At 43.8% G+C, this 15,792-nt stretch overlaps 1 protein-coding gene across 1 annotated transcript; it reads right to left on the bottom strand.

The window, feature by feature from the left end:
* Nucleotides 1–1,216: 1,216 nt before the first annotated feature.
* LOC308470044 (killer cell lectin-like receptor subfamily F member 1) lies at nt 1,217–15,792 on the bottom strand. The gene is made up of 6 exons (XM_080993277.1): nt 12,947–15,792; nt 6,519–6,608; nt 5,937–6,062; nt 4,092–4,246; nt 3,311–3,420; nt 1,217–1,429 (listed from the first exon to the last, which is right to left on the bottom strand). The coding sequence occupies exons 1-6, from the start codon at nt 13,029–13,031 to the stop codon at nt 1,309–1,311; spliced, it is 687 nt and encodes a 228-aa protein (XP_080849403.1). The 5' UTR covers nt 13,032–15,792; the 3' UTR covers nt 1,217–1,308.

Here is a 15,792-nt window from a genome sequence, read left to right as displayed (position 1 = left end):
ACCCCCCTGCAATGCACGGATCTCAACTAAAACATCCATGACAAATGGCTAGCCAACCTCTGCTTAGAAACTCCAAGGCAGGAGAGTCCACCACCTCCTGAGGAAGACCGTTCCACTGATGAACAGCTCTTACAGTCAGAAAGTTTTTCCTGTGCTTTTAAGCTTGTTCATAAATGATCTAGAATTGGGGGTGAGCAGTGGTTGAGATAGCCAGGCTTGCTTGCTCACGATTGCTGTGGTTGTTGGGGGATTTTGCTGGCATCCATCAGTCTCGCAGGGTAGTGAGAAGAAAAAGGGGATTGCTGGGCACTCCAGAAGGGCATTTCTATCCTGGGTGAATGAAACAGGCGGTAAAATGGCAAATGCAATTCTATGTGAGAAGGTGTATAAGCGATGCATGTTGGGACAAAATGGAAATATCTCTTTTTCACATATACATGAATGGGGTCTGGCGGTGACTCACCAGGAATGAGACCTTGGGCTTGCAGTGAGCAGTTCCGTGCAAATGTGGACCCAGTGTGCAGCAGCTGGGGGGGGGGGTCATTAGGACAGGAATTGAAAATAAAATTTCCCATATCATAACACCTTTATTCAACTCTTTGGTGTGGCCACATTTGGAATACTGCCCAGTTCTGCTTGCCCCATCTCACAAAGGATATTGTGGAGATGGAAAAGTTTAGAGACATTATTACTATTATTACTATTACATGGGTAGTGCTGTGGTCTAAACCACAGAGCCTAGGCCTTGTCAATCAGAACATCAACGGTTAGAATCCTTGCGATGGGGTGAGCTCCCGTTGCTCAGTCCCTGATCCTGCCAACCTAGCAGTTCGAAAGCACATCAAAGTGCAAGTAGATAAATAGGTACCGCTCCGGCGGGAAGGTAAACGGTGTGTCCATGCGCTGCTCTGGTTCGTCAGAAGCGGATTAGTCATGCTGCCCACATAACCCGGAAGCTGTAGGCCGGCTCCCTCGGCCAATAAAGCGAGATGAGCGCCACAACCCCAGAGTCATCCGCAACTGGACCTAACGGTCAGGGGTCCCTTTACCTTTTACTATTATTTTGCAGTGTCAGATTATACAGCTGATCCTCAATCATGACTTAAAACCAATCTTTTAGTTGCCAAAATAAATTGACTTAGAATTCCATGTTAGGTGTACTGCCTCTGGATTTCACAAAGAGGTATTTTGATGACAACAGAATTATATCTTTACATAAGCTTCTCAGTCACTCTATGACATTTTTATTGTGTGTTCCTGGCAAATAACAAAAACCCACATAATTATTGCATTTATCAAACAAAAATATCAGAGTAGGAGAGGGTCTTTCTGGCAAATCCACCGATATATAGCACTGCAAGGTTCAGAGGTGACTTTATATTTTATTGTAGCACAAGAGTTTCCTTCAGCATAGTTTGGTTCTGGAAATCTGTGGAAGAAAAAGGTACATCTGAATATCAGGACAGAAGTCTGTTACAACTATTTTTTCATGTTCTTAATAGAAAGCATGAGTGTTTCCAAAATGTACAATAAGCTGGTTGTATGCATTTGAATCCTCCAAACATGGATGAGTAGCATCAAAGTGGAGAGAGTGAAGAAAGTCACGCTTAGCTTGATAGTGGGAGCAGCACCATCTCCCCCTTTTCCTTTTGGGCCTGGAGGATTGCAGCAGTGGGGGATGCTCCACCAGGGACCAGTGGCAGAGCATATGCCCGTGCTGCCTGAGGAGTCAGGGCATGGAGGGCGCCCTCCCATGCGCCACAGTTCAGGGTAGGAGAGGGGCAGGGAAGCTGCTGCCCATCCCCTCCTGCTCTCTGCCACCAGCTCAGGCCTGTCCCAGCTGCGGAGGCAGAGCTGCTGTGGCCGGGTGCGCCTCGCCTTGGCCGAGGGCTGCTCTCCGTCGCCAGGTCAGCAGAGCTACAGGGCACAAGGTGTGCCACAGGTGAGGAGGGTGGGCAGCAGCACTGCCGCTCCCTCGGCTGCAGTCCACTCACCTGCGTGACCCGGGGGCAGAGCTGCACAAGGCACAAGCGCCGCAACCAACACACAACTCCTTCTGGCACACAGCCAGGATCCACTGTGGGGCGCCTGTTTGCACCCCCTCTCAAAATTGCACTCAGGGCCACAGGACCCCCATGCTATGCCTCTGAATCAAAATGACCTACCAATTTGCCACCTAGGAAGAGTGAATTGGGGGCGAAGGGGCAGGTATAGGAACTTGAGAGCAGAAGTTGGCTTGCTTATCCATATTTGGACCTCAGCACGTTCCCAGAGACAATAGGTGTGCAACATTCCCTGTTAGACTGTGACTCATCCCAACTACACTAAACAACCCCAAACTGGTCAGTTGCCCACCCCGAATTAAGTGGGATGCTAGGGTGGGGGGCAACCATCATTAACTGCCAATAACCTTCCAGTTCTCCCTTTCTTCTCTCTCCTCTGATTTTCCTCTAGGGAAAGGCCAATATTTTTGGCCAGCTCTTTTTGACCATTTGTGTGTGTTAAGAGTGAAAGAAAGGCCTGAAAATAGAAACAGGGGGAGGTTTTTTAAAAGGATTCCATGCAGAAGGGGTTTTTCCACTGATTATGACAAGGAGCGCGAGGATTTTCTACTATACTTTCACTATGAATTCTTTCAAAAACTTCACCAGCTGCTCTGTGCAAGACTCTCCACAACAGCCTCCAGAATTCCTTGTATTATCAATGCTGGGGAGGCAGTGATTGAGATTGTGAGTGAAGTGGGAAGAGTTACTCATCCACTCCCTGCCACTGTAGTTCCATGCAGCACTTATAAATAGGGGGAAATGATCCATTCATGCCCCTAAGGATTTTTCCTTCCCCCCAGGAACCAGTGCTGTGGAGCAAGGGGGGCACTTCAGTTGAGACCATGAGTGGGGAGTGAAGTGGCCAGTGAATAAAAATAAAAATAGAACTACTCCCATGTCTTCATAGAATGGAAACTTGCCATCCCAGACCTTTTTCCAATTTCTAAGGAGCCAACTGAGGGAATCTTCTTGGCAGCCAATAGAAGAAGCGAAAAATATCTTTTACAAACTTTCTGTTAGCCCACTAAAACTTTAGCTTATAAACAGGCAAGAGAAGCACTTACTTAAATGTTCAGTACAAATTAAATGTGAAATTTGGCAACATCTCTAATATCAGTCCCTAGCTACCCCTTTCTCTACATGAGAATGCTGGCAACGTAATTGCAACCCGTGCAAAAACCAATGCCTCAATTGCACACCGAGATAATCTTAGCTCTAAAAATTGTGCGGTTTTTTTGCTTTGATTAAAAACAATAACAACTCACAGACTCTGATCAAGCTGGGAGCCTGTAATCCACATCCATTTCTTCTCCAATTTTAATAGTGAGAGCCCAATCCAGTGTATTGCATTTTTTGTAATGTTTTTTATGAAATCCTGTATGAGAGATAATGTATTTATATATATATATATATATATATATATATATATATATAATTATTTCCAAGTTGATAAATTCAGAATAAAGCTTACATTAAAATAATATAAAGTAATAAAATGTGAAAGTTGATAGTAACTATAACGAAACATTCACCAAGAACAGTAATCAAAGCAGCATTAAGCATTTATAATGCAGGCCTCCCCATTTACGCAGGGGTCACATTGCAAGGAACTGTGCATTGAAGTGAAATTGCGTATAGTGGGAACATCGTTGAAAAAGCTCCAAACACGCTTTAAAACATCCATGGGGAAAAGCCACTGAAAGCTGTGTGGAATGGGGGGGGGGGGGGACAATGGGAACACCATTTATTTATTTCTAAATAAAAAGAGGACTTGGGCTACAGTTACAGGGATTTGCTTGCAACTGGTACTTTGGTTCTCACTAGTCAAGCTCCCCAAGGCCTTCTCTAGACACTGATGAACTGGTCATGGGTGGGAATGGGATGAAGCACTAAACAAGGCCCTGCACTCCACATGCTTCTCAAGTCACCAACCATGATATCATTGCAGAGCTACTAAGCTAGAGTTAAGCTCAGTTGGACTCAGGCTTCCTTCAGAATTAACCTTCATGGGAATGCATTGCCTGAAATATGCAATTGTCCCCTTACCATCTCCTTTTTGTCTTGGATGACCAGCAGTTGAGAATCCCTTGTTGAACAGTCATGTTGGCTCTCATTCCAGCTTTTAATATTTTCTGATGGCCAGTAGCACTTGTCCCTGTGGAGCTGCCATTGCAATGGGCACACTTTGCAAGGGGAATTATCTGTGGAAGGAAAGATACTTAATGATTATGACTGGGCCTCCATTTTGATTGTGAAAAACATAACTGCTCTGCAATGGTAAAGACCCAGTGTCTCTAGGCTGAGTGAAGTTGTCCAGTAAATTGACGGTTTGCAGGGCATTCTTTGAAATTCCTCAAAGTTGGGGTCCAACAACTTTTTATGTTATTCACTCCCCCCCTTTTTTAATGTACATACATTTGCCACAGTTCTTTTGAAGGAAGAGCCCTGATCCGGATTACACTCTCCATTTCCACCAGGTCTCAGGGCTGGCTTCTCACCCAAAAACATGCCCTCTGTTTGAGCCAGAAGGGGTTTTTTAGGGGAGAATGGGGGGAGGCGATACAATAGCTGTCAGGTGGGGAGATAATTTTTATGAGAAACAGGCGTGCAGCTTGATTCAGATTGGCCCCTTTAAAGCTTCTTATATAGCCATGATCCAATTCAGTCCTCCCTGCACACTCAAAATCCTTTTGAATATAAAAAGATACAGAGATCAAAGTACAGATCTCTCACATCATGCCATCGCAAATGCAAGTTTTTTACTCGCCTAGTTTTTGCATCTGAATGAGTTCAGAGAGAGGAAACTGGAGCCCTCTAGAGGACAAAGATGGAGATGGAGTTTACAAGACAAATTGCAGCCTTACATGTCCAAGTTGGTCGCCACAGTCTGTCTCATGGTAGTTCCGTGTTGACAATACTGTGGTGAGGTGGGGGTTTTTTGGGGGGGGGCGGTCAGTCTCCATTATACCTGAGTCCCTTCTAATTCCTGGGGTCCTGGATCCAGAAAAGGTTAAACCCTAATGGAGGATTCCATATTAACCAACCAGGTGAGTTAAAAGCCTTAAATGCTGTTCTTGGTATAACAAAGGAAGTGGATTTGTGCCAAAAGGCAAATGTGTGGATCTCCCTTCCCTCACCTGGCTCTTAGTGAGAAAGGCAATGGCCGGAGTTGAGTGTGACGTTAGCTCTAGAATGAAACCACTGATTCTTGATAATTCAGGACTATAGGGAGTGGCCTTATTCTTAGGGAGACCATGGGGTTCATGTAGCTCAAATTTGTCTACACTGACCAGCAGCAGTTTGAGACACCAGGTATGGAATCTGGGACTTTCTGCATCCAAGATCGGTGCTCTGCCACCAAACTATGAGAACACCACCTGGAGTACCATGTCCAGTTCCAGGTGCCACAATTTGAGAAGGATTTTGACAAGCTGGAATGTGTGCTGCCAAACGGGAGATGGAGCAAGTCTGTTTTTTCCTGCTCAGTAGGGTTGGACCTGAAACAATGGATTAAAGTTACAAGGAAAGAGACTCTAATTATCAGGAAAAACGTTCTGACATTAGAAGCTGTTTGACAGTGGAACGGTCTCCCGAGGGAGGTTGTGGACTCTCCTTCCCTGGAGGTTTTTAAGCAGAAGCTGGACGGCCATCTTGTCAGGGATGCTTTAGCTGAGATTCCTGCATTGCAGGGGGTTGGACTAGATGACCCTTGGGGTCCCTTTCAACTCTACAATTCTATGAGTCTATGAAATGAATGAATTTCAATTAATGAAATGAGTTTCTTTACAGAAGGTTTTATGCCTCAAAGCAACATAGATGTGAACTGAAAGCAAGATCTTACATACAATTGCTATGCTTGAAAGAGACAGCAGTACAATATATCAATTCTACCTGAGGAACTATACTGATTTTGATTGCAGAAGTTGTGTCTTAGGGAAGCCCGAAACTTGTCTGTTGAGGCATTGCATCCACCATTGCTCAGTAGAATTTTTCCCTTTTCAGCTTCCAACTGCAAAGCTGTCCCCGCAAAACAAAGAAAGTCAGTTAAATGAGTAGGCATAATGTTAAGGGACAAATTCAAAATTTAGAGGCCAAGGAATGAGAGAAGAACAAGGATATGATAAGACAATGGTGACACACTTCTGCCATTTTATTCCTGTTACAATCTTTATCTGGGGCAGCAACTTGGTCTAACACAGCCACCAGCTCCCTTCTTCTGATATTCACCAGCAAACTATTATTAACATAACGGGGAAGAACAGCTTATTATTCAGGCCTCAGATACCCATTTTCACCTCACCTCAACTGACATTACTTCTCCTCGGGCCAGACCAAATGGGCTGGAGCTAATGGAAGATGTGCTAACTGTTTTTATTTAGACAATCATTCTGTATATGCTTTTATTGTATGGTAAACCACTTCAGGATGCCACATGGACAGCAATTCATAAATGAAATAATAAATAATACTCACCCAAGACTGTCACAGCCACCCCCAGGATGATGATCACAAAGCCACCTGCCCACAGGGTGATCCGGTACCAACAGGGAAGCCCAGAAGCATCTGTGAGGAGTGGGAAAACTTGAATGATGTGAGTCAGCAGTGCCTAGAATAGAATTTCCTGTAACTCATTGTTCTCGAAGCTACAGTGGTACCCCGCAAGACGAATGCCTCGCAAGACGGAAAACCCGCAAGACGAAAGGGTTTTCTGTTTTGGAGGCGCTTCGCAAGACGAATTTCCCTATGGGCTTGCATCGCAAGACGAAAGCCCATAGGGAAATGCTGGCGGTCGGGAGCAAAGACTTTCGCCCACAGCCGGCCTTCAGAAGAGGACCTCTTCTGAAGGCCGGCGGGGGGCAAAAGTCTTTGCTCCCCCCCGCCTGCCTTCCCCCCCGCCTGCCCCGGGCAATCTTAAAATGCTGGCGGGCGGGAGCGAAGCGTTCGCTGCCGACCCCCAGCATTTTAAAATCTCCCCGGGACAGCAGAGAAGTCTCTGCTGTCCCGGGGAGATTTTAAAATGCTGGGGGTCAGGAGCGAAGCGTTCGCTGCCGACCCCCAGCATTTTAAAATCTCCCCGTGTCCCGAAGCGGGGCGGGGGGCGGGAACACCTTCTGAAGGCGGGCGGGGGGCGAAAGTCTTTGTCCCCCCTGCCTGCCTTCCCAGGGGCTTTTAAATCGCCCCGGACAGCGGAGAAGTCCTCCGCTGTCCCGGGGTGATTTTAAAATGCCGCCCGCCAGCATTTTAAGATCGCCCGGACAGCGGAGAAGTCCTCCGCTGTCCCGGGGTTTTTTAAAATGCTGGGGGTGGGAAGAAAAGCCCTTGTCGTCCCCCCCCAGCCTTCAGAAGAGGTCCGGGGACAGACTGTCCCCGGACCTGGTCGGAAGGCAGTTTCCCTAGGAACGCATTAATTGATTTTCAATGCATTCCTATAGGAAACCGTGCATCGCAAGACGAAAAACTCGCAAGACGAAGAGACTTGCGGAACGAATTAATTTCGTCTTGCGAGGCACCACTGTACCAGCATGAATTTGACCAAACTGCAGGAGGCAGTGGAAGACAGGAGTGCCTGGCGTGCTCTAGTCCACAGGGTCACAAAAAGTCGGACATGACTAAATGACTAAACAACAACAAATTGCAGGCTAACAAACATCACAGGGCGAAGGCTGGGTGATTTGTTTTGCTTTGTTTTTTGTTTTTTGACACACAAAAAATCCCTTCAGGAGGCAACAGGCAAATGGTATATGTTTAGTAAACTGCCAACATACCAAAATGCAGTGTATTAGGGGATGGCTCAAAAAAAACACACAGTGTGCTAGGCAAAATTGCAAACAAAAAATGTGCACATTCAGAGAAATGTACACTAAAACGTTGAATTGTCAGGAGGCATTTAAAGGGGTGTGTGGAAGTAGTGTAGGAATGTGGAGATCTGCCAGGCTAAACTTGTGTAATTTAGAAGGGCTTGTGAAGAAGTTCACAAAAGACAAAAGTTCACAAAAGACAAAAATAAGAGTGAGATTTGATGGAGCTGGCACGATAAGGAGAAAAGCTGATCTCCCATTCCACATGCAAGAAATCAGCAGTCTCTGTTGGAGCAATATTTTGTCATATTGTGATGGCCTGGGAATCGGATTCAGAGGCTGAACCTGAGGAATCCCAGCCTGCACAGAGGTTCCCGCCTCCAGGACCGGCTGAGCCGGGACTGGGGCTTGAACCTGAAGGGCAATCACTTGTGCCGGATCCTCACTTGTGCCGGATTCCCCAGCTGAATCTGCTCTGTCTCTGGAGGTGATTGAGGACCCATTGCCTGCAGGTGCTCCACTCTCAGCCCTGTCAGGGGAAGCTGAGGTTGCCTCTGGGTCCAGTAACCCTCCAGCCTCTCCTGAGTTGCAGAGGCTCAGGGCAGAGAGGCAGAGGGAACTGTTCCCGCAGGAGGAGTGCTTGCCTCCAGGCCAGGAGAGGCGAGTCACCTGTGGACCGGGGCCACCCTATGCCTCAGTGGAGATAAAAGCCAGCCAGCCCAGACCCAGGTTGCGGGAGCAACATTGCTGGTAAGCTGTTCCTGCCTACCCTATCCTGCTCTTCTGCCAGAGTTCCTGACCTCACCTGACTCCTTGCCTTGGACCCAGCTACAGCTTTGACGGACAGCCCCCATACCACACCCTCGACCTTGGACTGGACTCGGACCATGCCACATGGTAACCCCCCGGGACCAGCACACATATAATCATCAAAGCATTGCCATTCGTTTTTTAGTTTTTGATCTGACTGCTGTCGTATGGATGCTGTTAATTTAGCCAATTTAAAATATTCATTTAATTTGGGAATCCATTCCTCCTCGGTAGGTAGTTCTTTAGCTTTCCATTTAGATGCTATTACTATCCTAGCTGCAGTGGTCGCATATAAGAAAATTCTTTTTTTCCATTTCAGTATTTATTTTCCTAAAAGGCCCAGTAGGTAAGCCTCTGGTTTTTTCGTTAATGGGATTTTAATCATTTTTTTCAACTCCTCATGTATTTCTCCCCAGAAGTACTTAATCGGGGTGCAACTCCACCACACAGGCATTGTTGTACCAGCTTCCTTGTTGCATTTCCAACAAAGGTTGGATTTCAGTTGATAGATTTTTGCTAATTTGGGGTTAAATACCACCTGTAGAACATTTTGATGAAATTTTCTTTTATTGTACTACAGGCGGTAAACCTTATATCTTCCTGCCAAAGTTTCTCCCATTGCTATAAATATATTGTGTGGCCGAATTTTGCACCCATTTAATCATTGTCTTTTTCACTTCCTTGTCAATCATGTCCAAATCTAGCAAAAGGTTATATATTTTAGATAGTAATATTTAAGTGTTTTTTTAATAATGTTTCATGCATTAATGAATTCCCTTTAGAAAAAAAAGACATGCTAATATGCTTCAATTAAGAATGTAACTGCATCAAAACAATAAATTATCAATGACATATGTATGTATGTATGTATGTATGTAGAGAAAATAAAAACAATCAGAGTGCAACGATAAAGGTAAAATTGATTCTAGAGAAGACAAGTAGCGGTGGAGGGTAGTTAAGCAGGGTGGTGGGTTTCTTTTATTTTGTTTGTTTTTTCTTTTCTTTTTTGGATATTGTATAATGATTTAATGTTTCTTTTCTGTTATGTATTATTTCTCTTTTTTAAAATTAAATTGTATTATGGAAAATCTAAACAAAAATACAAAAGAAAGAAAGAAAAAGAAAGAAATGAGCAGTCTCTGATACCAATGCACTGATAAACTTTGCACCCTGAAAATCTCATCATTGTTCGTAACCCCTTGACTATGCTCAGCTCGCTGTCATTGATTTTGTGCTCCTCTTGCTATATGGCCTGATTGAATATATACTGGAGCTTTCTGGTGTCTGTTGTGTGTGTGTCAGCTGTCAGCAGCATGCTTTGTCAAAAGGAGGGAAGAGAAATAGAGCGAAGGAAATGAACCATCTTTTATTTCTGATGTTTTGTATTAGTTTGAATTTTAAAAATCTTCAGAAAACATTCATCCACTAATAGGAAGCAGGTTGAAATACTTTGCTATTTTTATTTAGAGGAAAAAGTGGATGTGTGACATTGATTTTTGTGTAGAGGAAACATAGAATTGTAGCACTGGAGGGACCCTGAGGAGCATCGAGTCCAATCTATGCAGTTCTAGCTTACAGGAACCAAACCTGCAACCTAGGCAGTATATGCACCATGTTCTAACCAACTGGGCTATATATTCATAGGAAGTGTACCATCCAAAGTGGTTGGAAAAAATCAGGGCTATTTACAGATGTATCTGACAGCTGGTGAGCTTGGGAATATTTATATACATTCCCTAAATGGTCTAATTTCAGAAGTCTTGCAGCCAATAGCTATGGAAATTTCATTCCAATACTGTAATCTATTTGCCTGATAAAACCACCTCCTTTTTTCATTTTGTAAATTGACATGTTTTTAGCTTTCATTTGATATTATCGCCATTAAAACGCACAATAAAACAATTGCATCAAGACATAAAAATTCCTTTAAAACATGGCAGTAATTAAAACATGAGATTTATGCTGAGAAATCTGTGTAAACAGGGGCATCTTCAAAAGCCCGCAGAATGCCAATAGAGATGAATATGCTTGTATTTCATCATGGAGTGCCCTCCATATCGCTAGTGCTATCGGTGAAAGGAGCCCACCTCCCACAAGCTAAGAATCAGGAAGCTGTGGCAAGACTAATTGGGCTTCATTTGTACTTTTAATACCCTTACCTGCCAATGAAAGGGAAGTTGTTCTTTTAGGAAATCTGGTCCAGAGCTGTTTAGGGCTTTATACATAAGTAAGAAGACCTTAAAAATCTGGCTTGATATCTAATGGGCAGCCAGTGCAAATCCATTCCTACAGGCATGAGATGTTCCTGGTAAGACAGACATGGTCCAAATGGAAGTTACTCTGCCTGTCCAATTATTTAGTTGACTACCAATATTGCTCATTAACCTGACAAAAAGAAATGGAGCACCAGATGCTAAAATACGACTCATTCTCTTTAACCAGGAAGTGGACCTGAGGTGGAAAGAAGTTCTGTAGCAAAACCTTTGGCCATTGCATTTGAAAACGTGTCCTGGGTTGCAGTGAAACAAATGAGTCACCAACCTTTGTTGGGCAGGCCCAGTGGGGAACAGGTGTTAGCAGAGAAGAGGACAGGCAGGCGCTGTAGTTTTCACCATGAGTCGCCTCCGTGGCTCAGTAGGTGCATAGGAAAAGGATGTGGGTGGAGCGGGTGGTCAGGCAACAGGCTCACACCTTTAAACTGTGCCTTGGCCAGGACACTGGGTGCAGCATCTACAGAAGCGTTTTTTCTTCACTAGGCTGGGGGAAGGAGTGTGAAATGTTGCAGAAGCAGCAGCAAGCAAAGACCCATCTATGCGCACGCTTCATGCTACATGCATACTTTGAATTTGAATAAAAGCATATTATAACTTCTTATTTTCCAAGCTAACTAGCATACCTAATTTTATTTGCATTGTCCTCAATTCTGCATCCTTATAAAAAAAAAACTTATTTATAATTTTCATTTATATACGTTACAATAGTTCAACAATAATTCTAGCATATCAAACCTCGGCTTCCTTCCCTCTTTTTCTGCGGTTCTTTACATGTATTTTCATCATTTCCTGCATACTCCGAATTATCTTCACTTATTCTTTTATGCTCATATGTATCTCATATATGTTTAAAACAACAACAACAACAACTGCAGGGATTTACAATAATCTTGCCCATGTCATAATGTCTGTTTACAATTTATTTGTAAATATTCACTGAACCATTTCCATTCCTTTCTAAAAATCTTTAAGATAACAGATTTGTAAAAAAAACCCCAGAAGCTTTTCTTTTGGGAATTATAGGATTAGAACTACCTAAACAGTATAGAAATTTATTTATGTTTGCAACTACAGCTGCCAGAATGTTATTTGCCCTCAAATGAAAAGAAGTTCAGAAGAGAGAAGACTGGCTACAGAAATTAATGGACCATACAGAAATGGCAAAACTCACCGTAATATAAGAAATCAAGACAACAAACTTGTTATAAAAGAACAAATGACATCCTTGGTCCTGTTTCTGATTTTTTTGTTATTTGGGGGGGGGGGATACAAAACAACAAATACCACATGGAAGGAAATTGTGCTGAGAATCATAGAGGTATTACTGGGTACATAAATGCACTTGTTGATGATCAGAAATAACTCCAGGTTTCTTTACAAGGAATAAATTGAATATTGAAACATTTCTGCTCTCATCATGTTTAAAAACATGCAGCCAGATCTTGATTTCATTTTTATGTGAACTTCAAATGACAATTCCCTCTCCCTTTACTTATTCAGAGACCCTTCACACTTGTGCGGCACTGATCATTTAAAAAGTCAGCTTTAACTTTGTGGGTTGCTTCCAACCATTTATTTATTTTTAATGAAAATTCATCCGCATTTACTTCAGATTTCTCCCACATTTTTGCATATTATTTAAATGAGTGTCTGCACTTTTATAGACACCAGTATATGCATATTTGTGCATATTTTGTGGCTGAGGAACTGCATTGCAAAATTCAAGCACAAGTGCGAATTTTGAAAGACAGTTTTGTTTTGTTTTGAATAGTGCAATTTGGGTAGTTTCTCATGAAAATGCAAACAAAATGGAAATTCTTCCCCATCCCTAGGTGCCATGCACCCTTCTGTATTTCCGTCTCGTTATTCAAACAAAAATACTGCTTATAAGGGTACAAACGAATTTTCTACAAATAGGATAAATCTAAAGGAAAAGGTAAATCATGTCCGTCTGTCAACTGATACATTACAGTGGAATCAGACAAAAACTGGAAGATACGAAGGGGTCTGAACGGAGTACCTTGTTTCTGAGCCCCAGCGGCAGTTCCTGATGCAGCCCTCCTAGACTGGAAGTTCAAAGCAGTATAACCATCTTCCCCCTCCATTGGCAAGCAAAGGCTGCAGAGAAGCCTCTCAGGGCTGCAGGGCTGTCGAAGGAGCACTGGAGGTTTGCTGCTATAGCCTGAGTTGATGGCCAAAGATCTCTTTCCGGAGCAGCTCTTCTCTTCAACCAAAATACCAGTCACACATTCGCAGCCTTATTAGGTGGTTAGGGCAGGTTCTTCTTTAAAAAAAAAAACATTATTGTGAGTTGCTCAGTTTGTATTGTTCAGCTTTTAGAATGGAGTTTGACTTTTGGAAAGATGCCTAAAACAGGCCCCAGTTATGGATTATAGCTAAACCATATAGAGATGTGACTGAGGCTTCCAGTAATGAGGCTGGATAGCTCAGTTGGTTAGAGCATGGTGTCTAGATCCTTGGGGTACCTTCCAGCTCTACAATTCTATGATTCTCTGAGTGGGGAGGAGTAAAGGTAAAAGGTAAAGGACCCCTGGACGGTTAAGTCCAGTCAAAGGCGACTATTGGGTTGTGGCGCTCATCTTGCTTCCAGGCCGAGGGAGATGGTGTTTGTCCATAGACAGCTTTTCTAGGTCTTGTGGCCAGCAGGACTAAACAGCTTCTGGTGCAACGTGACACCATGCCAGAAACCAGAGCACACGGAAATGCCATTTACCTTCCCGCCAAAGTGGTACCTATTTATCTGCTTGCACTGGCATGATTTCGAACTGCTGGGTTGGCAGGAGCTGGGACCGAGCAACGGGAGCTCACTCCATTGGGGGATTCGAACCGCCAACCTTCTGATTGGCTAACCCAAGAGGCTCAGTGGTTCAGACACAGCGCCACATCCTACATCTGCCTATGCAGGGGCTCTCTTGAAATGTAGGTGTTGGTCAGGGAAGGAGTTTTCCACCACAATGACTTTCCTTCTTTGGAATGGTGTATATAGGTTGGGCCCCCTGCCACACTATTAGTATTTTATTTATTATTTTGAAATATTTTTTATTTATTTTACAAATACAAAATTATAATAATCCGAATATATATCCATATGCAGAGATTCCTCTGAATCTCGCGACTCCCCCCCCCTCCATGGGGTTCCATTTTGAACCTTTACAACTGCATATACTTCCAAACTATAACTTTTATATCAGTCCATATTGTCCATGGTAATTGTTACAACACAAGTGGAATCAAAATCCTGCCAGTATTTCCATCTGCTTACTGTGGTCTCCTAAATAACTAAAAAAAAATTCCCATTCTTTTATAAAGCTTTTGTCCTCTTGGTTCCTGAGTTTTCCAGTCTGCTTTGCCATTTCCACATAGTCCAACAACTTGGTTTGCCGTTCCTCTCTGGTAGGGACTCTGTCTTCTTTCCATCTCTGGGCTGGAAGGACAGATCCTGAAGCTGAAGCTCCAATACTTTGGCCACCTCATGAGAAGAGAAGACTCCCTGGAAAAGACCCTGATGCTGGGAAATATGGAGGGCACAAGGAGAAGGGGACGACAGAGGACGAGATGGTTGGACAGTGTTCTCGAAGCTACCAACATGAGTTTGATCAAACTGCGGGAGGCAGTGGAAGACAGGAGTGCCTGGCGTGCTCTGGTCCATGGGGTCACGAAGAGTCGGACATGACTAAACAACAAATTAGTATTATTACCCAGTCATGCTGGATATGAGCTGGTGGAAGACAAATCCCCCAAGGATCAGTATAGAATAATAGAATCATAGAATTGTGGAGTTGGAAGGGACCCTAAGGGTCATCTAGCCCAACCCCCTGCATTGCAGAAATCTCAACTAAAGCATCCCTGACAGACGGCCATCCTACCTCTGCTTAAAAACCACCAAGGAAGGAGAGACCATCACCTTCCAAGGGACACCGTTCTACTGATGAACACCTCTTACTGTCAGAAAGCTTTTTTCTGATGTTTAGTGTTGGAGCCTGTGCTTTTTAACTTGTTCATACATGATCTAGAATTGGGGGTGAGCAGTGGTTGAGATAGACATGCTTGCTTGCTCATTATTGCTGCTGTTGTTGGAAGATGTTGCTGGCATCCATCTGTCTCATAGGGTGGTGAGAAGGAAAAGGGGATTGCTGGGCACTCCAGAAGGGCATATCTAAACTGGGTGAATGAAACAGGCGGTAAAATGGCGAATGCAATTGTATGTGAGCAAGAGTATAAGCAATGCATGTAGGCACAATATATATATATATATATCCCTTTTTCACATATACATGAATGGGGTCTGGTGGTGACTCACCAGGAATGAGACCTTGGGCTTGCAGTGGGCAATTCCGTGCAAATGTGGACCCAGTGTGCAACAGCTGGGGGGGATCATTAGGACAGGAATTGAAAATAAAATTGCCCATATCATAACTCCTTTATTCAACTCTTTGGTGTGGCCACACTTGGAATACTGCCCAGTTCTGCTTGCCCCATCTCACAAAGGATATTGTGGAGATGGAAACGTTCAGAGACAGGAACAAAAAATGATCAAGGGGCTGAAGCCAAGTTCCTTTTCTGAGGAGAAGTTATGATGTTTGGAGCTTTTTTAGTTTGGGAAACAAAGTTAAGGCGAAAACATGAGAGAGGTGACTAAGAAAATGAACTATGTGAAAACACTGCCCAGAGAAAGGTGTTGTCCCCCCCGCCCCGCTCACTCATAAGGCTAGAAATTGGAGCAACCCAAGGAAGACAAATGTTTGGAGATTCAGGGAAGAAAAAAGGAAATACTTCTTCAAGCAGTGCATAGGGAAGCTGTGGCACTCACTCCCAGAGGATGCAGCGAAGACCACCAACTGGGAT

The sequence above is a fragment of the Podarcis pityusensis genome (genome assembly GCF_964106645.2).
Source record: "Podarcis pityusensis genome assembly, chromosome: 2".
Classification (NCBI taxonomy): domain Eukaryota; kingdom Metazoa; phylum Chordata; class Lepidosauria; order Squamata; family Lacertidae; genus Podarcis; species Podarcis pityusensis.
Note: the sequence above shows the minus strand (reverse complement) of the source record. Positions and strands in the feature narration are given on the sequence as shown.